Source organism: Coregonus lavaretus (assembly GCF_964263955.1).
Source record: "Coregonus lavaretus genome assembly, chromosome: 1".
Taxonomy (NCBI): domain Eukaryota; kingdom Metazoa; phylum Chordata; class Actinopteri; order Salmoniformes; family Salmonidae; genus Coregonus; species Coregonus lavaretus.
Window position 1 is genome coordinate 90,843,144 of NC_139988.1, and position 21,701 is coordinate 90,864,844.

Here is a 21,701-nt window from a genome sequence, read left to right on the forward strand (position 1 = left end):
GACTGTAGGCTGTGTGTCATGACTGTAGACTGTGTGTCATGGCTGTAGACTGTGTGTCATGACTGTAGACTGTGTGTCATGACTGTAGACTGTGTGTCATGACTGTAGGCTGTGTGTCATGACTGTAGGCTGTGTGTCATGACTGTAGGCTGTGTGTCATCACTAGACTGTGTGTCGTGACTGTAGACTGTGTGTCGTGACTGTAGACTGTGTGTCATGACTGTAGGCTGTGTGTCATGACTGTAGACTGTGTGTCATGACTGTAGACTGTGTGTCATGACTGTAGACTGTGTGTCATGACTGTAGACTGTGTGTCGTGACTGTAGACTGTGTGTCATGACTGTAGGCTGTGTGTCATGACTGTAGACTGTGTGTCATGACTGTAGACTGTGTGTCATGACTGTAGACTGTGTGTCGTGACTGTAGACTGTGTGTCATGACTGTAGGCTGTGTGTCATGACTGTAGACTGTGTGTCATGACTGTAGACTGTGTGTCATGACTGAAGACTGTGTGTCATGACTGTAGGCTGTGTGTCATGACTGTAGGCTGTGTGTCATGACTGTAGACTGTGTGTCATGACTGTAGACTGTGTGTCATGGCTGTAGGCTGTGTGTCATGGCTGTAGGCTGTGTGTCATGGCTGTAGGCTGTACTCCTGAGTGGCGCAGTGGTCTAAGGCACTGCATCGCAGTGCTAACTGTGCCACTAGAGATCCTGGTTCGAATCCAGGCTCTGTCGCAGCCGGCCACAGTGCGAAAAGCAGACACTACTAAAATTGGAGTATTAATGAACATTGATTCTGGACAATTAATGCTCAGTTTATCGCGCGTGGCATTGCGGTACCACAAGCAGCATTTTAGACTGTTATACTAGCCGTCTAGTCTGTGTTTTATACATGTTCAGTAAGCATAAAACACAATTATATAAGGAATTAGCAACTCGTTCTCATTCTTAGATAAGGTTTCAACAGCCGAACAAAGGCTAGCATGCTGTTCAAACGGTTGGAAATGGACGGAAGGGTGTGTTCATAACAATTCAGCTCTTCTACCTTGTTAGCTAGCAAATACAGTGCCTTCAGAAAGTATTCATACCCCTGGACTTATTCCACATTTTGTTGTGTTACAGCCTGAATTCAAAAAGGATTAAATACATTTTTCTCTCCCCAATCTCCAAACAATACCCCATAATGACAGTGAAAACCTGTTTTTCAAAATTTTAGCAAATGAATTACAGAAATATCTAATTTACATAAGTATTCACACCCCTGAGCCAATACTTTGTAGAAGCACCTTTGGCAGCGACTACAGCTGTGAGTTTTTCTGGGTAAGTCTCTAAGAGTTTTCCACACAAGCTCTGTCAAATTGGTTGTTGATCATTGCTAGACATCCATTTTCAGATCTTGCCATAGATTTTCAAGTAGATTTAAGTCAAAACTGTAACTCGGCCACTCAGGAACATTCAATGTCTTCTTGGTAAGCAACTCCAGTGTAGATTTGGCCTTGTGTTGTAGGTCATTGTCCTGCTGAAAGGTGAATTCATCTCCCAGTGTCTGGTGGAAAGCAGACTGAACCAGGTTTTCCTCAAGGATTTTGCCTGTGCTTAGCTCCATTCCGTTTATTTTTTATCCTGAGAAACCCTCCAGTCCTTAACAATTACAAGCATACCCATAACATGATGCAGCCACCAATATGCTTGAAAAAATGGAGAGTGGTACTCCGTAATGTGTTGTATTGGATTTGCCCCAAACATAACACTTTGTATTCAGGACAAAAAGTAAAAAGTAAAAAGTACTTTAGTGCCTTGTTACAAACAGGATGCATGTTATGGAATATTTTTATTCTGTACAGGCTTGATTCTTTTCACTCTGTCAATTAGGTTAGTATTGTGGAGTAACTACAATGTTGTTGATCCATTCTTAGTTTTCTCCCATCACAGCCATTAAACTCTGCAACTGTTTTAAAGTCACCATTGGCCTCATGGTGAAATCCCTGAGTGGTTTCCTTCCTCCCCGGCAACTAAGTTAGGAAGGACGCCTGTATCTTTGTAGCAGGGTTTCTGTTAGGAGAATGTGGCGCCAGACAACGTGACCGGGAAGATTTTAATTTACCAGCCGTTTGAGAAATGTACTGGACCCATATGCGTTGGGTGTGTAACCCATTAGGGAGTCCACCCACAGTGCTCAGAGTGACATAAATCACATTTAGATTATAGTAATTCGTCTTAACAGAACATGCAATGAAGCAGCCAATAAAACGTCCTTTTCAAACATTTGCCAAAATGCAATTCGCAGGAAAACACCATTCTAAACAGCGCATCTGATATGACAGAGATGAAAATCTCTTGTTAGAAATTTAGAAAAAGTGTGAATCTAAAGATGCAACAACTAGGATGGGATGCTAATATGACTAGGATGGGATGCTAATATGGGATGCTAATATGACTAGGATGGGATGCTAATATGACTAGGATGGGATGCTAATATGACTAGGATGGGATGCTAATATGACTAGGGTGGGATGCTAATATGACTAGGATGGGATGCTAATATGACTAGGATGGGATGCTAATATGACTAGGATGGGATGCTAATATGACTAGGATGGGATGCTAATATGGCTAGGATGGGATGCTAATATGACTAGGATGGGATGCTAATATGACTAGGATGGGATGCTAATATGACTAGGATGGGATGCTAATATGGCTAGGATGGGATGCTAATATGACTAGGATGGGATGCTAATATGACTAGGATGGGATGCTAATACAACTAGGATGGGATGCTAATATGACTAGGATGGGATGCTAATATGGCTAGGATGGGATGCTAATATGACTAGGATGGGATGCTAATATGACTAGGATGGGATGCTAATATGACTAGGATGGGATGCTAATATGACTAGGATGGGATGCTAATATGACTAGGATGGGATGCTAATAGGACTAGGATGGGATGCTAATATGGCTAGGATGGGATGCTAATATGACTAGGATGGGATACTAATATGACTAGGATGGGATGCTAATATGACTAGGATGGGATGCTAATATGACTAGGATGGGATGCTAATATGACTAGGATGGGATGCTAATATGACTAGGAGTGATCATTTGGCTTCTGGACAATGAAATAAAGTTGCTATGAAAACCAATAGACCAGGAGAGAAATGGCAAATGAGGAAGAAGGCTTAGCTGATTTATTGACTTGCAGCTGTCAGTGAAAAGCATCTGAAATATTTTTGAAGAAAGAAAGAAAGAAATAATTTAAATGTTCAGACAAGCAGAAAGGGAAGGGTGAAGAAGGCGCCTATCTCTCCAGAATGCATGTGATCAGCTCTCCAGAATGCATGTGCTCAGCTCTCCAGAATGCATGTGCTCAGCTCTCCAGAATGCATGCACCTCTCTCTCCAGAATGCATGCACCTCTCTCTCCAGAATGCATGCGCTCAGCTCTCCAGAATGCATGCACCTCTCTCTCCAGAATGCATACACCTCTCTCTCCAGAATGCATGTGCTCAGCTCTCCAGAATGCATGCACCTCTCTCTCCAGAATGCATGCACCTCTCTCTCCAGAATGCATGCACTCAGCTCTCCAGAATGCATGCACCTCTCTCTCCAGAATGCATGCACTCAGCTCTCCAGAATGCATGCACCTCTCTCTCCAGAATGCGCTCAGCTCTCCAGAATGCATGCACCTCTCTCTCCAGAATGCGCTCAGCTCTCCAGAATGCGCTCAACTCTCTCCCGCCAATTCTTGCGCATTCATTGTTTCATTGTGTCAATTGTTTGCTCTTTCAATGTTTATTTTGAGCCATTCCCCATAACATGTCACCAGTAGTAAATGTACTGCTAATCCCCGTCATTTGGTTACATTCATTTCTGTTAATGCATGTATTAATTACAGTCAATTACCGTTCTCATTCTCGGAGTGGAAACATTGTTTGCAGAGTTCACAACCTGCTACACTTTTTAGTTTTATTTCATTACCGTCATTGTCTTTTGTTTGGATGAAGCTCCATGTGAGCATTTACATTTACATTTAAGTCATTTAGCAGATGCTCTCATCCAGAGCGACTTACAGGAGCAATTAGGGTTAAGTGCCTTGCTCAAGGGCACATTTACGTCATTTAGCAGACGCTCTAGTCCAGAGCGACTCACAAATTGATGCATTCACCCTATAGCCAGTGGGATAACCACTTTACAATTTTTTTGGGGGGGGGGGGGGTAGAAGGATTACTTTATCCTATCCCAGGTATTCCTTAAAGAGGTGGGGTTTCAAATGAGCACTGAGCATAGGTCTGGTTTCCCTGTCCCGTTAATGTTGAAGGAGGGTCGTGTCTGAGCATAGGTCTGGTTTCCCTGTCCCGTTAATGTTGAAGGAGGGTCGCGTCTGAGCATAGGTCTGGTTTCCCTGTCCCGTTAATGTTGAAGGAGGGTCGCGTCTGAGCATAGGTCTGGTTTCCCTGTCCCGTTAATGTTGAAGGAGGGTCGCGTCTGAGCATAGGTCTGGTTTCCCTGTCCCGTTAATGTTGAAGGAGGGTCGCGTCTGAGCATAGGTCTGGTTTCCCTGTCCCGTTAATGTTGAAGGAGGGTCGCGTCTGAGCATAGGTCTGGTTTCCCTGTCCCGTTAATGTTGAAGGAGGGTCGCGCCTGAGCATAGGTCTGGTTTCCCTGTCCCGTTAATGTTGAAGGAGGGTCGCGTCTGAGCATAGGTCTGGTTTCCCTGTCCCGTTAATGTTGAAGGAGGGTCGCGTCTGAGCACTCATAGAAGTGGCCTAACTGCTGCGTGCAAATGTGTGGCCATTTGGAGGATGTTTGATTTCTGATTGGCTTAACACATCACGTCCACAAGTAATACGCTTCTCAGTCATTCTTCTTCACATCACACAGCAAGTCAACAAAGTCTGGGTTTTTTTTAACATCCATTGCGAATGATAACCTAATTGTGCCTCACAGAAGGCCTATTTGAACAATCTTTCCAACAATCTCCCCCTCCATAATCACCAAACTTCAGTGTGAAAGAACAAAATATCATCATCTGATCATCCCATATATCCAATGGAAACGTCATAAAATACCTTTCCCTTGTGCAAAAACAGCTGTCTGTCTCAGTGGGAAACTCTGAGGGCCTGGAATAGGCTAGTTGATACAATGTTGCAAGTTCGCTAGAGACCACTTGGGATCTAGTTGATTGATTTGATACAATGTTGCAAGTTCGCTAGAGACCACTTGGGATCTAGTTGATTTGATTTGATACAATGTTGCAAGTTCGCTAGAGACCACTTGGGATCTAGTTGATTTGATTTGATACAATGTTGCAAGTTCGCTAGAGACCACTTGGGATCCAGTTGATTGATTTGATACAATGTTGCAAGTTCGCTAGAGACCACTTGGGATCTAGTTGATTTGATTTGATACAATGTTGCAAGTTCGCTAGAGACCACTTGGGATCCAGTTGATTGATTTGATACAATGTTGCAAGTTCGCTAGAGACCACTTGGGATCTAGTTGATTGATTTGATACAATGTTGCAAGTTCGCTAGAGACCACTTGGGATCTAGTTGATTGATTTGATACAATGTTGCAAGTTCGCTAGAGACCACTTGGGATCTAGTTGATTGATTTGATACAATGTTGCAAGTTCGCTAGAGACCACTTGGGATCCAGTTGATTGATTTGATACAATGTTGCAAGTTCGCTAGAGACCACTTGAGATCCAGTTGATTGATTTGATACAATGTTGCAAGTTCGCTAGAGACCACTTGGGATCCAGTTGATTGATTTGATACAATGTTGCAAGTTCGCTAGAGACCACTTGGGATCCAGTTGATTGATTTGATACAATGTTGCAAGTTCGCTAGAGACCACTTGGGATCCAGTTGATTTGATTTGATACAATGTTGCAAGTTCGCTAGAGACCACTTGGGATCCAGTTGATTTGATTTGATACAATGTTGCAAGTTCGCTAGAGACCACTTGGGATCCAGTTGATTTGATTTGATACAATGTTGCAAGTTCGCTAGAGACCACTTGGGATCCAGTTGATTTGATTTGATACAATGTTGCAAGTTCGCTAGAGACCACTTGGGATCCAGTTGATTTGATTTGATACAATGTTGCAAGTTCGCTAGAGACCACTTGGGATCCAGTTGATTTGATTTGATACAATGTTGCAAGTTCGCTAGAGACCACTTGAGATCCAGTTGATTGATTTGATACAATGTTGCAAGTTCGCTAGAGACCACTTGGGATCCAGTTGATTTGATTTGATACAATGTTGCAAGTTCGCTAGAGACCACTTGGGATCCAGTTGATTGATTTGATACAATGTTGCAAGTTCGCTAGAGACCACTTGGGATCCAGTTGATTGATTTGATACAATGTTGCAAGTTCGCTAGAGACCACTTGGGATCCAGTTGATTTGATTTGATACAATGTTGCAAGTTCGCTAGAGACCACTTGGGATCCAGTTGATTGATTTGATACACTGTTGCAAGTTCGCTAGAGACCACTTGGGATCCAGTTGATTGATTTGATACAATGTTGCAAGTTCGCTAGAGACCACTTGGGATCCAGTTGATTTGATTTGATACAATGTTGCAAGTTCGCTAGAGACCACTTGGGATCCAGTTGATTTGATTTGATACAATGTTGCAAGTTCGCTAGAGACCACTTGGGATCCAGTTGATTTGATTTGATACAATGTTGCAAGTTCGCTAGAGACCACTTGGGATCCAGTTGATTTGATTTGATACAATGTTGCACTTCACTAGCGATAGCTCAAGTCAAGACAGATGTAGAAAGGAAGATGGAGTAGAGAGATTCATGTGATTTGAAAGAGCCAGAATTATCATCAGTATATTTTCTACTGTTTTAATATGTCGGCTTTATGTCTTTTTATTTAGATGACAATATAAGTTACAGGCCAACGGTTTCATCTCTGAGTTCCATGTGTCATTTAGTCTATTTACCCACCAATGATCACGCTTTATCAATGTGTTCATACGGCAGAGGCTGGTGATCTCACGTTAGTTGACTTTTTAAACTTTTAGATAATTTTCTTTTTAATTCAGATTTGTATGATTTAACCACGTGACAATGATTTTGAGAAACGAAAACATTTAAATATTGATATGAAAATCATAACTGGCACGTAGAAATTGTAGGATTAAATTGTAATCTTCCCCAAACTTGAAACTCACGCGCCGCTTATGAAGTCTTTAGAAAATAATTATTAAATAATTTAATGTTTCTATGGTCGGATTTTCAAGGTAAGACATCATATCAAATTTTATTGGTCGCATACACGTGTTTAGCAGATGTTATTGCGGGTGTAGCGAAATGCTTGTTACGTTTGACATTTTAGTCATTTTAGCAGACGCTCTTATCCAGAGCGACTTACAGTTAGTGAGTGCATACATTTTTCATACTGGCCCCCCCGTGGGAATCGAACCCACAACCCTGGCGTTGCAAGCGCCACGCTCTACCAACTGAGCTACAGGTGGTCTCCTGTGCTTCTAGCTCCGACCGTGCAGTAATATCTAACAAGTAATATCTAACAATTTCACGACATATACCCAATACACACAAATCTAAGTAAAGCAACGGAATTAAGAATATATAAATAAATATATGGACGAGCGATGTCAGAGCGGCATGGACTAAGATACAGTAGAATAGTATAGAATACAGTATGTACAGTGCCTTGCAAAAGTATTCATCCCCCTTGGCGTTTTTCCTATTTTGTTGCATTACAACCTGTAATTTAAATTGATTTTTATTTGGATTTCATGTAATGGACACAAAATAGTCCAAATTGGTGAAGTTAAATGAAAAAAAATCTAAAAAATGTATCACGGAAAAGTGGTGTGTGCGTATGTATTCACCCCCTTTGCTATGAAGCCCCTAAATAAGATCTGGTGCAACCAATTACCTTCAGAAGTTATTAGTTAAATAAAGTCCACCTGTGTTCAATCTAAGTGTCACATGTTCTGTCACCTGTTCTGAAAGGCCCCAGAGTCTGCAACACCACTAAGCAAGGGGCACCACCAAGCAAGCGGCACCATGAAGACCAAGGAGCTCTCCAAACAAGTCAGGGACAAAGTTGTGGAGAAGTACAGATCAGGGTTGGGTTATAAAAAAATATCTGAAACTTTGAACATCCCACGGAGCACCATTTAAATCTATTAGTGAATGTGCATTATGTACATGGTTCTAGTTAAATTTGTAACAAAAAGGGCTTTTTCATAGACAGACTTGAAAGCCAGATCAGTGATTATTGCAAAAAATCTGGTTAAACTATTTTGATAAAATAATTAAATTATTAGTGGGTCTTATGGTTGTGGAAGGCTTATATTTAGCCAGATATAATTTCACAAGCCCTTCATTAATTAGATTATTGCAGACAGTGTATTTGACCTTTAAATTGTACAACAAGTATTCAGACCCTTTAGTCAGTACTTTGTTGAAGCACCTTTGGCAGCGATTACAGCATCGAGTCTTCTTGGGTATGACGCTACAAGCTTGGCACACCTGTATTTGGGGAGTTTCTCCCATTCTTCTCTGCAGATCCTCTCAAGCTCTGTCAGGTTGGATGGGGAGCGTCGCTGCACAGCTATTTTCAGGTCTCTCCAAAGATGTTTGATCAGGTTCATGTCCGGGCTATGGCTGGGCCACTCAAGGACATTGAGACTTGTCCCGAAGCCACTCCTGCGTTGTCTTGGCTGTGTGCTTAGGGTTGTTGTCCTGTTGGAAGGTGAACCTTTGCCCCAGTCTGAGGTCCTGAGCGCTCTGGAGCAGGTTTTTATCAAGGATCTCTCTGTACTTTGCTCCGTTCATCTTTCCCTCGATCCTGACTAATCTCCCAGTCCCTGCCGCTGAAAAACATCCCCACAGCATGATGCTGCCACCACCATGCTTCACCGTAGGGATGGTGCCAGGTTTTCTCCAGACGTGACGCTTGGCATTCAGGCCAAAGAGTTCAATCTTGGTTTCATCAGACCAGATAATCTTGTTTCTCATGGTCTGAGAGTCCTTTAGGTGCCTTTTTAGCAAACTCCAAGCGGGCTGTCATGCGCCTTTTACTGAGGAGTGGCTTCTGTCTGGCCACTCTACCATAAAGGCCTGATTGGTGGAGTGCTGCATAGATGGTTGTCCTTCTGGAAGGTTCTCCCATCTCCACAGAGAAACTCTGGAGCTCTCTCAGAGTGACCATCGGGTTCTTGGTCACCTCCCTGACCAAGGCCCTTCTCCCCCGACTGCTCAGTTTGGCCGGGTGGCCAGCTCTAGGAAGAGTCTTGGTGGTTTCCAAACTTCTTCCATTTAAGAATGATGGAGGCCACTGTGTTCTTGGGGACCTTCGATGCTGCAGAAATGTTTTGTTACCCTTCCCCAGATCTGTGCCTCGACACAATCCTGTCTCGGAGATCTACGGACAATTCCTCGACCTCATGGCTTGGTTGCTCTTACATGCACTGTCAACTCTGGGACCTTATATAATATAATTTCAGGCTTCGCTGTTAGGGATATTAAAGAACAACCAAAAGCTGGTTTTAGCGGTAACGCAGTTGGTTATGGCATGAATTTTGACACCAGAAACGCAGCCTATCCAGCCGTGACGCACACTTCCCATATGCTCATGGAACAAGAGTAGCCTAATGTGCTGCTTTTGGTGCCTGTATACTTCATATTTAGAAACATAAAAAAACTAATGTTTTTTTTCTCCATTTTGTTTTATTTGAATTAAAACCAAGCATAGCCTCCCCTCCTCTTAATGAAGCCTTTTATTTTGGTCTGCCCAAATGCAGTCGCGAAGTAGTCCAGACAGTGGATAAAGGGGTTGGCTCCTGAGAACGCTTGGATATAAATCTTAATCACCAAAGCTTTATTACAATATCACGTTTTGAGAGGAGTAAAACAGTGAGCCGCCGTTCCCTTTTTATCTATGTATTGTAGGCAGGGCCACATTATTTTAGCCGTGCAGGTCTCGTTTTGGACCTGCGTAAAACCCCCTCCATGATGCCCATCATGAAACGAGAGATGAGATCCTCCGTACCTATGAACCTGGTATTTAAAAGTTATTTCCCAGTGACAATTGCTTGTTTTCTGTTTCATATGTTCCAAACCCCAAGCCCTCCCTTGCCTACTTTAATGAAGACCGGTTCCACAGCAATGTCTTTTTTATCCTGGGGATTTATTTTATATTTTATATGTATGATGTCATTTACATTTTACATTTATTTATTGCTGTTGTAAAACAAAAACAAAAAGATTGCTTCTTTTTTTGTAAAACTTTATTACAAGCAAACTTATTAGAATTATTTTCCATTCCTGGTTTTATGGTGACAACACCGTGGTGCGCATGCAATGCAACTCCTGGAGATTTGTGAATGCGATCTGATCTGTAAGATTGTTCCGATTATGTTCATAAAACATATTTTGGGAGCAGCATAACGGTGAGTGGATATGCTCCCTTTCTCTTTATATTGGATCTATATTGGAAAAGTTTGGATGTGCGTAAAACCGTCCATAGTCTGCGTTGTTTTAATATGATATGCCCACGGGGAGAAATGATTGGGCCTGTAAGTGTGACATAGCCTATTTAAAACAAGTTGTTTTGTTTTGTTTAGAATTTGATTAGAGTTATTAGTTCTCTTTTTAGGCCTTATCAATAAGTAATTTAATCTTGTTTATTGACTATGTTTGGGATGTCCATGCTCAGCCAGAATGTAATTTACAGTAGGCCTAGCCCCTATATCAGTGTGAATGCTATTGAAGCCGTGCAATTACTTAGAACAATGTGGACTGCAAATGGGTTCAAGTTAACACGTTCAGCAAAGATAGGTGTACAGTTTGTTCTTTTGTTTCTGTAAGCCATTTAACAACAGACCGTAAATACACAACCTGAAGTAACCCCATATTTCGCCATGGAGCACGTTCTGATTGGCCAGTGAGGGGCCGAGCCTCGACACACCCACAACTTGTTTATTCATCGAAACCCAGCCCTTTCACGCCAACAGCAGCAAGTGCGCTGATAATTGTAACAGTGAAAATAGCTAAAATATTTTATAGCGCTATCGCCTGTGCTTAGATTAACCATGGTGTAAAAACATATTGTTTAAATAGAGCCCCCTTGCACACTGTTTTTTATCTCACTCTAGTTGTGTTCTGATTATGAGGGGGTCCCTGATAAATGTGCTATTTGAATTGTCTCTGACTGGAAATAAAAGTATTGTTTTATTATATATATTATTGTTTTATTATATATAGTATTGCCCGCATGGAGGAGTAGAGTACAGGGATAACTGCACTCTGTAGGTGGCAGAAAAACAGGAGTTTCACACACACACACACACACACACCACACACCATAAACACACACACACCATACACACACACACACACACACACACACACAAACACCATAAACACACACACACACACACACCATAAACACACACACACCACACACACACACACACACATACCACACACACACACACACACACACACACGCCGCCTACTTAGTCTCTGACAATATATTATCACTATCACCATTTCTGTGGGGAACACATTGTGAACATTGTGGCACGTATTATAATGTAATTTAAAAACGTCACATTGTTGCCAGACTGAACTTTAACAATGGCCACTTCAGTAGTAGATCACGAGTCAACTGGATTGGATCACTCAGACAGTCTAGTGTTGGAGGGATGGGGGAGAGATATGGTAGTGGAGGGGGGGGTGGGGGAGAGATATGGTAGGGGGGGGGGGGGATGGGGGAGAGATATGGTAGTGGGGGGGGGGGTGGGGGAGAGATATGGTAGTGGAGGGGGGGGATGGGGGAGAGATATGGTAGTGGAGGGGGGGGGGGAGAGATATGGTAGTGGGGGGGGACAGGGATGGGGGAGAGATATGGTAGTGGAGGGGGGGGATGGGGGGGAGATATGGTAGTGGAGGGGGGGGATGGGGGAGAGATATGGTAGTGGAGGGGGGGTGGAGGGGGGGGGGGGGGGATCAGCTGGTGGAGTGTCTGAGGCTTCTGTTCAGTCAGAGTCCTGGGCCCTGCGGGGAGAGGTCTGCTGTGAGGCTGCTCTGAGGCCCTGCGGGGAGAGGTCTGCTGTGAGGCTGCTCTGAGGCCCTGCGGGGAGAGGTCTGCTGTGAGGCTGCTCTGAGGCCCTGCGGGGAGAGGTCTGCTGTGAGGTTGCTCTGAGGCCCTGCGGGGAGAGGTCTGCTGTGAGGCTGCTCTGAGGCCCTGAGGGGTGAGGTCTGCTGTGAGGCTTCAGTTCAGTCAGTCCTGGGCCCTGCGGGGAGAGGTCTGCTGTGAGGCTGCTCTGAGGCCATGCGGGGAGAGGTCTGCTGTGAGGCTGCTCTGAGGCCCTGCGGGGAGAGGTCTGCTGTGAGGCTGCTCTGAGGCCCTGCGGGGAGAGGTCTGCTGTGAGGCCCTGCTTTGAGAGGTCTGCTGTGAGGCTGCTCTGAGGCCCTGAGGTCTGCTGTGAGGCTGCTCTGAGGCCCTGCGGGGAGAGGTCTGCTGTGAGGCTGCTCTGAGGCCCTGAGGTCTGCTGTGAGGCTGCTCTGAGGCCCTGCGGGGAGAGGTCTGCTGTGAGGCTGCTCTGAGGCCCTGCGGGGAGAGGTCTGCTGTGAGGCTGCTCTGAGGCCCTGAGGGGTGAGGTCTGCTGTGAGGCTTCAGTTCAGTCAGTCCTGGGCCCTGCGGGGAGAGGTCTGCTGTGAGGCTGCTCTGAGGCCCTGCGGGGAGAGGTCTGCTGTGAGGCTGCTCTGAGGCCATGCGGGGAGAGGTCTGCTGTGAGGCTGCTCTGAGGCCATGCGGGGAGAGGTCTGCTGTGAGGCTGCTCTGAGGCCATGCGGGGAGAGGTCTGCTGTGAGGCTGCTCTGAGGCCCTGCGGGGAGAGGTCTGCTGTGAGGCTGCTCTGAGGCCCTGCGGGGAGAGGTCTGCTGTGAGGCTGCTCTGAGGCCCTGCGGGGAGAGGTCTGCTGTGAGGCTGCTCTGAGGCCCTGCGGGGAGAGGTCTGCTGTGAGGCTGCTCTGAGGTTTATTGGTCTGAATGGAAAACTGATGTCGAGAGGCAGATTACAGTCTGATCAAGTTCCCAAAATGAATATTGTTCCACACCTGTGTCAGATTGGGTTACAGGTTACAGCCAACTGGGTTTAACTGAAATTGGGCTGGGGAGCTACGAGAAAGGAATGGAGGTATTTGTCATGCTTGTGGAGCTTCCTGCACCCACCATCGGACTTTAAAACAATAATTGCTGGGACTTAAAGGGATAGTTCGCTTAAATCACACTGCGTTTTTTACGGATCTGTTTTATTGGATTGACTTATTGAACTGTCCCTCTGGATTTGGCTGTGAAGGGTATTTGACTAGTTGTGCATCATGTATCCACTATCTGGCTTATATTATATTATATTATATAATTATATATTATTATATTATTATATATAGGCATGATCCATCAACCATGGATAGATATACATTGAGTGCCTTCAGAAAGTGTTCACACCCTTTGACTTATTCCACGTTTTGTTGTTACAGCCTGAATATAAAATGGATTGAATTGAGATTTTGTATCACTGGCCTACAAACAATACCCCATAATGTCAAAGTGGAATTATGTTTTTAGATATTTTTTTACAAATGAATATGAAATGAAAAGCTGAAATGTCTTGAGTCAATAAGTATTCAACCCCTTTGTTATGGCAAGACTAAATAAGTTCAGGAGTAAAGATTTACTTAACAAGTCACATAATACGTTGCATGGACTCACTCTGTGTGCAGTAATAGTGTTTAACATGATTTTTTTATGACTACCTCTGTACCTCACACATACAATTATCTGTAAGGTCCCTCAGTCGAGCAGTGAATTTCAAACACAGATTCAACCGCAAAGACCAGGGTGGTTTTCCAATGCCTCGCAGAGAAGGGCACCTATTGGTAAATGGGTCAAAATTAAATTAAAAGCAGACATTGAATATCCCTTTGAGCATGGTGAAGTTATTAATTACACTTTGAATGGTGTATCAATACATCTAGTCACTACAAAGATACAGGCGTCCTTCCTAACTCAGTTGCCGGAGAGGAAGGAAACTGCTCAGGGATTTCACTATGAGGCCAATGGTGAGGCGGCAGGTAGCTTAGTGGTTAAGAGCGTTGTGCCAGTAACCGAAAGGTCGCTGGTTTTAATCCCCGAGCCGACTAGGTGAAAAATCTGTCGATGTGCCCTTGAGCGAGGCACTTAACCCTAATTGCTCCTGTAAGTCGCACTGGATAAGAGCATCTGCTAAATGACTTAAATGTAAATGTAAAACAGTTACAGAGTTTAATAGGAGAAAACTGAGGATGGATCAACAATATTGTATTTACTCCACAATACTAATGTAAAAGACAGAAGCCTGTAAAACATGCATCCTGTTTGCAATAAGGCACTAAAGTAAAACTGCAAAAAAACGTTTTGTCCTGAATACAAAGCGTAATGTTTGGAGCAAATCCAACACAACACATCACTGAGTACCACTCTCCATTTTTTTCAAGCATGGTGGTGGCTGCATCATGTTATGGGTATGCTTGTCATCGGCAAGGACTAGGGAGTTTTTTAGGATAAAAATAAATGGAATAGAGCTAAGCACTGGCAAAATCCTGGAGGAAAACCTGGTTCAGTCTGCTTTCCACCAGACACTGGGAGATGAATTCACCTTTCAGCAGGACAATAACCTAAAACACAAGGCCAAATCTACACTAGATGGGTGAAAAAAAAATCTTTTTCATCCATTTTGAATTCAGGCTAAAACGCAACAAAATGTGTAATAAGTCACACGGTATGAATACTTTCAGTGAAGGCACTGTAATTGTCTATTGAATTGTATGCAGGAATGAAGTGGACATTAGTGAACTGTCACTCACTTTGTCCAAAACATGTGGCAGACACACGGCCGTATATTTGAGGAGCTATGTGTTTCGTCTGTTAAGCTCCCTGTATGGTGCATGGACCATACACCATAGATATTGAAGGGGATCATCCTCTGTATTTTATGAGCGGTAATTGACCTGCCACTCACCTTGTCCAAAACACGTGGTAAACCCCATGATGCTTGTAACAGCCAGTCCCTCTCCCTACCTCTTCCCCAAACGCTTAGATGTTTGCAGATCTGCAAGGTGTAAACGATATGTAAGAAGCGCCACCATTACACTGCTTCCACCTGCCCCTTCTGACATTAGGGACTCGGGGTAAGGAGAGAATTACACTCTTAGGGGGAAAAAAAAAAGGTGCTATTTTGAAGCTTAAAGGGTTCTTCGGCTGTCCCCATATGAGAACCCCTTTGAATAACCTTTTTTTGGTTCCAGGTAGAAGCCTTTTGGATTCCATGTAAAAACCCTTCGACCTGGAACCCAAAAGGGTTCTACCTGGAACCAGAAAGTGTTCTACCTGGAACCCAAAAGGGTTCTACCTGGAACCAGAAAGTGTTCTCTTACGGGGGTCATCTGAAGAACTCTTTTGGAACCCTTTTTGTCTTGGAGTGTTGGGCTCTGCTGTAAGAGTTATCAGATTGATCACTTGAAAACAGCAGCGAACAGTGACAGGACACGGATATTCATTTTCCCTTTTTGTTTCTTTCTGATTTCTCTGTCCATCAGGTAACCTGGCTATCCACGAGGAGTTGGAGCAGCTTGTAGCCGCCTTCCTGGGGGTTGAGTCCTCCATGATCTTGGGAATGGGCTTCGCTACCAACTCCATGAACATACCGGCACTGGTCGGCAAGGTGGGTCTTTTTAAAAAACGCACACTCTTTATCATCTAGCCCGGTCAATTGGTAGAGCATCAGCGCTTGTAACGCCAGGGTAGTGGGTTCGATCCCCGGGACCACCCATACGTAAAAATGTATGCACGCATGACTGTAAGTCGCTTTGGATAAAAGCGTCTGCTAAATGGCATATTATTATTATTATTATATTAAATTAAACCAGATTGAAACAGGGTTCAGTGTGGTTAGAAACAGGATTAGCCCAGGCTACACATCGTCTTCAGAGAGCCCAGGGTGATTCGTTTGAACCAGATTAACCTTCGTTTTTATACACGGCCCGATCAGAATGACTGAATTAATGTTTGTGTCTTTCCTCGGATTACAACATAGCCTGAATGTAAAGAGAAGTCCATCCACATTATAAGAACTGTCAACTAAACTCAATATCTAGTCTGTGTCCCTATGGGCCAAAAGTAGTGCACTGCCCTATGGGCCAAAAGTAGTGCACTACCCTATGGGCCCTGGTCAAAAGTAGTGCACTACGTAGGGAATAGGGTGCCATTTGGGACACAGTCACACAGCACAGTACAGTAATAACCCCCTAACCCAATTAATTAAAAATCTTAATTAAACATAACATTAGCCAGGAGCATGGAGGCAGAGGGACAGTCTGGACACAGACACAGGCATGGGCAGACAAAGGCAGTTCATAGCGGAGGATGGCAGGGCACCACTCCAGGGCCTGATTACCCCATGCTCAGGCTCTGCTGGCACACAAGCCCAGCTAATTGACTTAATTAATAAATGTATTGCTTTTGGAGCGTTAGTGTGTGGCACCAGCCCAGCTCACACGGAACAGCCAGGGGTTACCGTGGGGAAACGTAGCAGTATAGCTGTCACTGATTGGACTGGATGGGAGGAGGCAGGAGGAGGGGGCGAGGCGGTTTGGGGTATTAGTGACAAGGACGAGGCCACAGGGTGGTTTATGCATCTCAAGTAGTTTAGTAGCTCTAGGAGACAGGCTTCCCCCTGCAGGGACTGGCTGGTTGGATGGAGGCCTCAAGCATGGTGTTCTACAGGGACTTGCTATATCACCAGGCTAGGTCTCTGTCCACAGTGGCTGGTTATATTACCAGGCTAGGTCTCTGTCCACAGGGACTGGTTATATTACCAGGCTAGGTCTCTGTCCACAGTGGCTGGCTATATCACCAGGCTAGGTCTCTGTCCACAGTGGCTGGTTATATTACCAGGCTAGGTCTCTGTCCACAGGGACTGGTTATATTACCAGGCTAGGTCTCTGTCCACAGGGACTGGTTATATTACCAGGCTAGGTCTCTGTCCACAGTGGCTGGTTATATTACCAGGCTAGGTCTCTGTCCACAGTGGCTGGTTATATTACCAGGCTAGGTCTCTGTCCACAGTGGCTGGTTATATTACCAGGCTAGGTCTCTGTCCACAGGGACTGGTTATATTACCAGGCTAGGTCTCTGTCCACAGGGACTGGTTATATTACCAGGCTAGGTCTCTGTCCACAGGGACTGGTTATATTACCAGGCTAGGTCTCTGTCCACAGGGGCTGGTTATATTACCAGGCTAGGTCTCTGTCCACAGGGGCTGGTTATATTACCAGGCTAGGTCTCTGTCCACAGGGACTGGATGGTTGGATGGAGGCCTCAAGCATGGTGTTCTACTGGGACTTGCTATATCACCAGGCTAGGTCTCTGTCCACAGTGGCTGGTTATATTACCAGGCTAGGTCTCTGTCCACAGTGGCTGGTTATATTACCAGGCTAGGTCTCTGTCCACAGGGACTGGTTATATTACCAGGCTAGGTCTCTGTCCACAGTGGCTGGTTATATTACCAGGCTAGGTCTCTGTCCACAGGGACTGGTTATATTACCAGGCTAGGTCTCTGTCCACAGGGACTGGTTATATTACCAGGCTAGGTCTCTGTCCACAGGGACTGGTTATATCACCAGGCTAGGTCTCTGTCCACAGGGACTGGTTATATTACCAGGCTAGGTCTCTGTCCACAGGGACTGGTTATATCACCAGGCTAGGTCTCTGTCCACAGGGACTGGATGGTTGGATGGAGGCCTCAAGCATGGTGTTCTACTGGGGCTGGTTATATCACCAGGCTAGGTCTCTGTCCACAGTGGCTGGTTATATCACCAGGCTAGGTCTCTGTCCACAGGGACTGGTTATATCACCAGGCTAGGTCTCTGTCCACAGGGACTGGATGGTTGGATGGAGGCCTCAAGCATGGTGTTCTACTGGGGCTGGTTATATCACCAGGCTAGGTCTCTGTCCACAGTGGCTGGTTATATTACCAGGCTAGGTCTCTGTCCACAGGGACTGGATGGTTGGATGGAGGCCTCAAGCATGGTGACTGGAACAAATTGCAAAAATCTCTGAAGCTGGAGACACTTATCTCCCTCACTAACTTTAAGCATCAGTTGTCAGAGCACCTTACCGATCACTGCACCTGTACACAGCCCATCTGAAATTAGCCCACCCAACTACCTTATCCCCATATTGTTATTTATTTTGCTCATTTGTACCCCAGTATCTCTATTTGCACATCATCTCTTGCACATCATTCCAGTGTTAATACTAAATTGTAATTATTTTGCACTATAGCCTATTTTATTGCCTTACCTCCATAACTTGCTAAATTTGCACACTGTATATTATATGTATTTCTGTTGTATTTTTGACTTTGTTTGTTTTACCCCATATGTAACTCTGTGTTGTTGTTTTTATCGCACTGCTTTGCTTTATCTTTGCTTTATCTTGGCCAGGTCGCAGTTGTAAATGAGAACTTGTTCTCAACTGGTTTACCTGGTTAAATAAAGGTGAAATAAAAAAAATAAAAAAAAGAAATGGTGTTCTACTGGGGCTGGTTATATTACCAGGCTAGGTCTCTGTCCACAGTGGCTGGTTATATTACCAGGCTAGGTCTCTGTCCACAGGGACTGGTTATATCACCAGGCTAGGTCTCTGTCCACAGTGACTGGTTATATTACCAGGCTAGGTCTCTGTCCACAGGGACTGGTTATATTACCAGGCTAGGTCTCTGTCCACAGGGACTGGTTATATTACCAGGCTAGGTCTCTGTCCACAGGGACTGGTTATATCACCAGGCTAGGTCTCTGTCCACAGGGACTGGTTATATTACCAGGCTAGGTCTCTGTCCACAGGGACTGGTTATATTACCAGGCTAGGTCTCTGTCCACAGTGGCTGGTTATATTACCAGGCTAGGTCTCTGTCCACAGGGACTGGTTATATTACCAGGCTAGGTCTCTGTCCACAGGGACTGGTTATATCACCAGGCTAGGTCTCTGTCCACAGGGACTGGTTATATTACCAGGCTAGGTCTCTGTCCACAGTGGCTGGTTATATTACCAGGCTAGGTCTCTGTCCACAGGGACTGGTTATATTACCAGGCTAGGTCTCTGTCCACAGGGACTAGTTATATTACCAGGCTAGGTCTCTGTCCACAGTAGCTGGTTATATTACCAGGCTAGGTCTCTGTCCACAGGGACTGGTTATATTACCAGGCTAGGTCTCTGTCCACAGTAGCTGGTTATATTACCAGGCTAGGTCTCTGTCCACAGGGACTGGTTATATTACCAGGCTAGGTCTCTGGCCACAGGGACTGGTTATATTACCAGGCTAGGTCTCTGTCCACAGGGACTGGTTATATTACCAGGCTAGGTCTCTGTCCACAGGGACTGGTTATATTACCAGGCTAGGTCTCTGTCCACAGGGACTGGTTATATTACCAGGCTAGGTCTCTGTCCATAGGGACTGGTTATATTACCAGGCTAGGTCTCTGTCTACAGGGACTGGTTATATTACCAGGCTAGGTCTCTGTCCACAGGGACTGGTTATATTACCAGGCTAGGTCTGACCAGGTCCAGACCACCTGTGACCCTGGCTGCTGCTGAGACACGTTCATCAGCTACCAGTCTAGACAGGTCTGAGCACAGTACCCAGCATTACCAAACTAGACAGGTCTGACCACAGCACCCAGCAGCACCAAACTAGACAGGTCTGACCACAGCACCCAGCAGCACCAAACTAGACAGGTCTGACCACAGCACCCAGTAGCACCAAACTAGACAGGTCTGACCACAGCACCCAGCAGCACCAAACTAGACAGGTCTGACCACAGCACCCAGCAGCACCAAACTAGACAGGTCTGACCACAGCACCCAGCAGCACCAAACTAGACAGGTCTGACCACAGCACCCAGCAGCACCAAACTAGACAGGTCTGACCACAGCACCCAGCAGCACCAAACTAGACAGGTCTGACCACAGCACCCAGTAGCACCAAACTAGACAGGTCTGACCACATTACCCAGCAGCACCAAACTAGACAGGTCTGACCACAGCACCCAGCAGCACCAAACTAGACAGGTCTGACCACAGCACCCAGTAGCACCAAACTAGACAGGTCTGACCACAGCACCCAGCAGCACCAAACTAGACAGGTCTGAGCACAGTACCCAGCAGCACCAAACTAGACAGGTCTGACCACAGCACCCAGCAGCACCAAACTAGACCGGTCTGACCACAGTACCCAGCAGCACCAAACTAGACAGGTCTGAGCACAGTACCCAGCAGCACCAAACTAGACAGGTCTGGGCACAGTACCCAGCAGCACCAAACTAGACAGGTCTGACCACAGCACCCAGCAGCACCAAACTAGACCTGTCTGACAGGTCTGACCACAGTACCCAGCAGCACTAGTCGAGACCTGTCTGACAGGTCTGACTACAGTACCCAGCAGCACCAAACTAGACAGGTCTGACCACATTACCCTGCAGCACCAAACTAGACAGGTCTGACCACAGAACCCAGCAGCACCAAACTAGACAGTTCTGACCACAGTACCCAGCAGCACCAAACTAGACAGGTCTGAGCACAGTACCCAGCAGCACTAAACTAGACAGGTCTGGGCACAGTACCCAGCAGCACCAAACTAGACAGGTTTGACCACAGCACCCAGCAGCACCAAACTAGACCTGTCTAACAGGTCTGACCACAGTACCCAGCAGCACCAAACTAGACAGGTCTGACCACAGTACCCAGCAGCACCAAACTAGACAGGTCTGACCATAGCACCCAGTAGCACCAAACTAGACCTGTCTGACAGGTCTGACTACAGCACCAAACTAGACAGGTCTGAGCACAGTAATAATAATAATAATAATAATAATATGCCATTTAGCAGACGCTTTTATCCAAAGCGACTTACAGTCATGCGTGCTGGGTACTGTGTTTTTCACAGTACCCAGCAGCACCAAACTAGACAGGTCTGAGCACAGTACCCAGCAGCACCAAACTAGACAGGTCTGACCACAGTACCCAGCAGCACCAAACTAGACAGGTCTGAGCACAGTACCCAGCAGCACCAAACTAGACAGGTCTGACCACAGTACCCAGCAGCACCAAACTAGACAGGTCTGACCACAGTACCCAGCAGCACCAAACTAAACAGGTCTGACCACAGCTCTTAGCAGCACCAAACTAGACCTGTCTTACAGGTCTGACTACAGCACCCAGCAGCACCAAACTAGACAGGTCTGAGCACAGTACCCAGCAGCACCAAACTAGACAGGTCTGACCACAGTACCCAGCAGCACCAAACTAGACAGGTCTGACCACTGTACCCAGCAGCACCAAACTAGACAGGTCTGAGCGCAGTACCCAGTAGCACCAAACTAGACAGGTCTGAGCACAGCACCCAGCAGCACCAAATTAGACAGGTCTGACCACAGTACACAGCAGCACCAAACTAGACAGGTCTGAGCACAGTACCCAGCATTACCAAACTAGACAGGTCTGACCACAGTACCCAGCAGCACCAAACTAGACAGGTCTGACCACAGTACCCAGCAGCACCAAACTAGACAGGTCTGAGCACAATACCCAGCA

General features: G+C 45.5%; 1 protein-coding gene across 1 annotated transcript in view; it reads left to right on the top strand.

Annotated features, from left to right (window-relative positions):
- LOC311134391 (serine palmitoyltransferase 2-like) overlaps nt 1–21,701 on the top strand; it is a gene marked incomplete at both ends in the record, with an annotated part of 47,598 nt that overhangs the window by 19,617 nt on the left and 6,280 nt on the right. Inside the window, one exon of the mRNA XM_084168070.1 lies at nt 15,650–15,774. Coding sequence (XP_084024196.1) covers nt 15,650–15,774 — 125 coding nt within the window. The remainder of the gene's footprint in view (nt 1–15,649; nt 15,775–21,701) is intronic.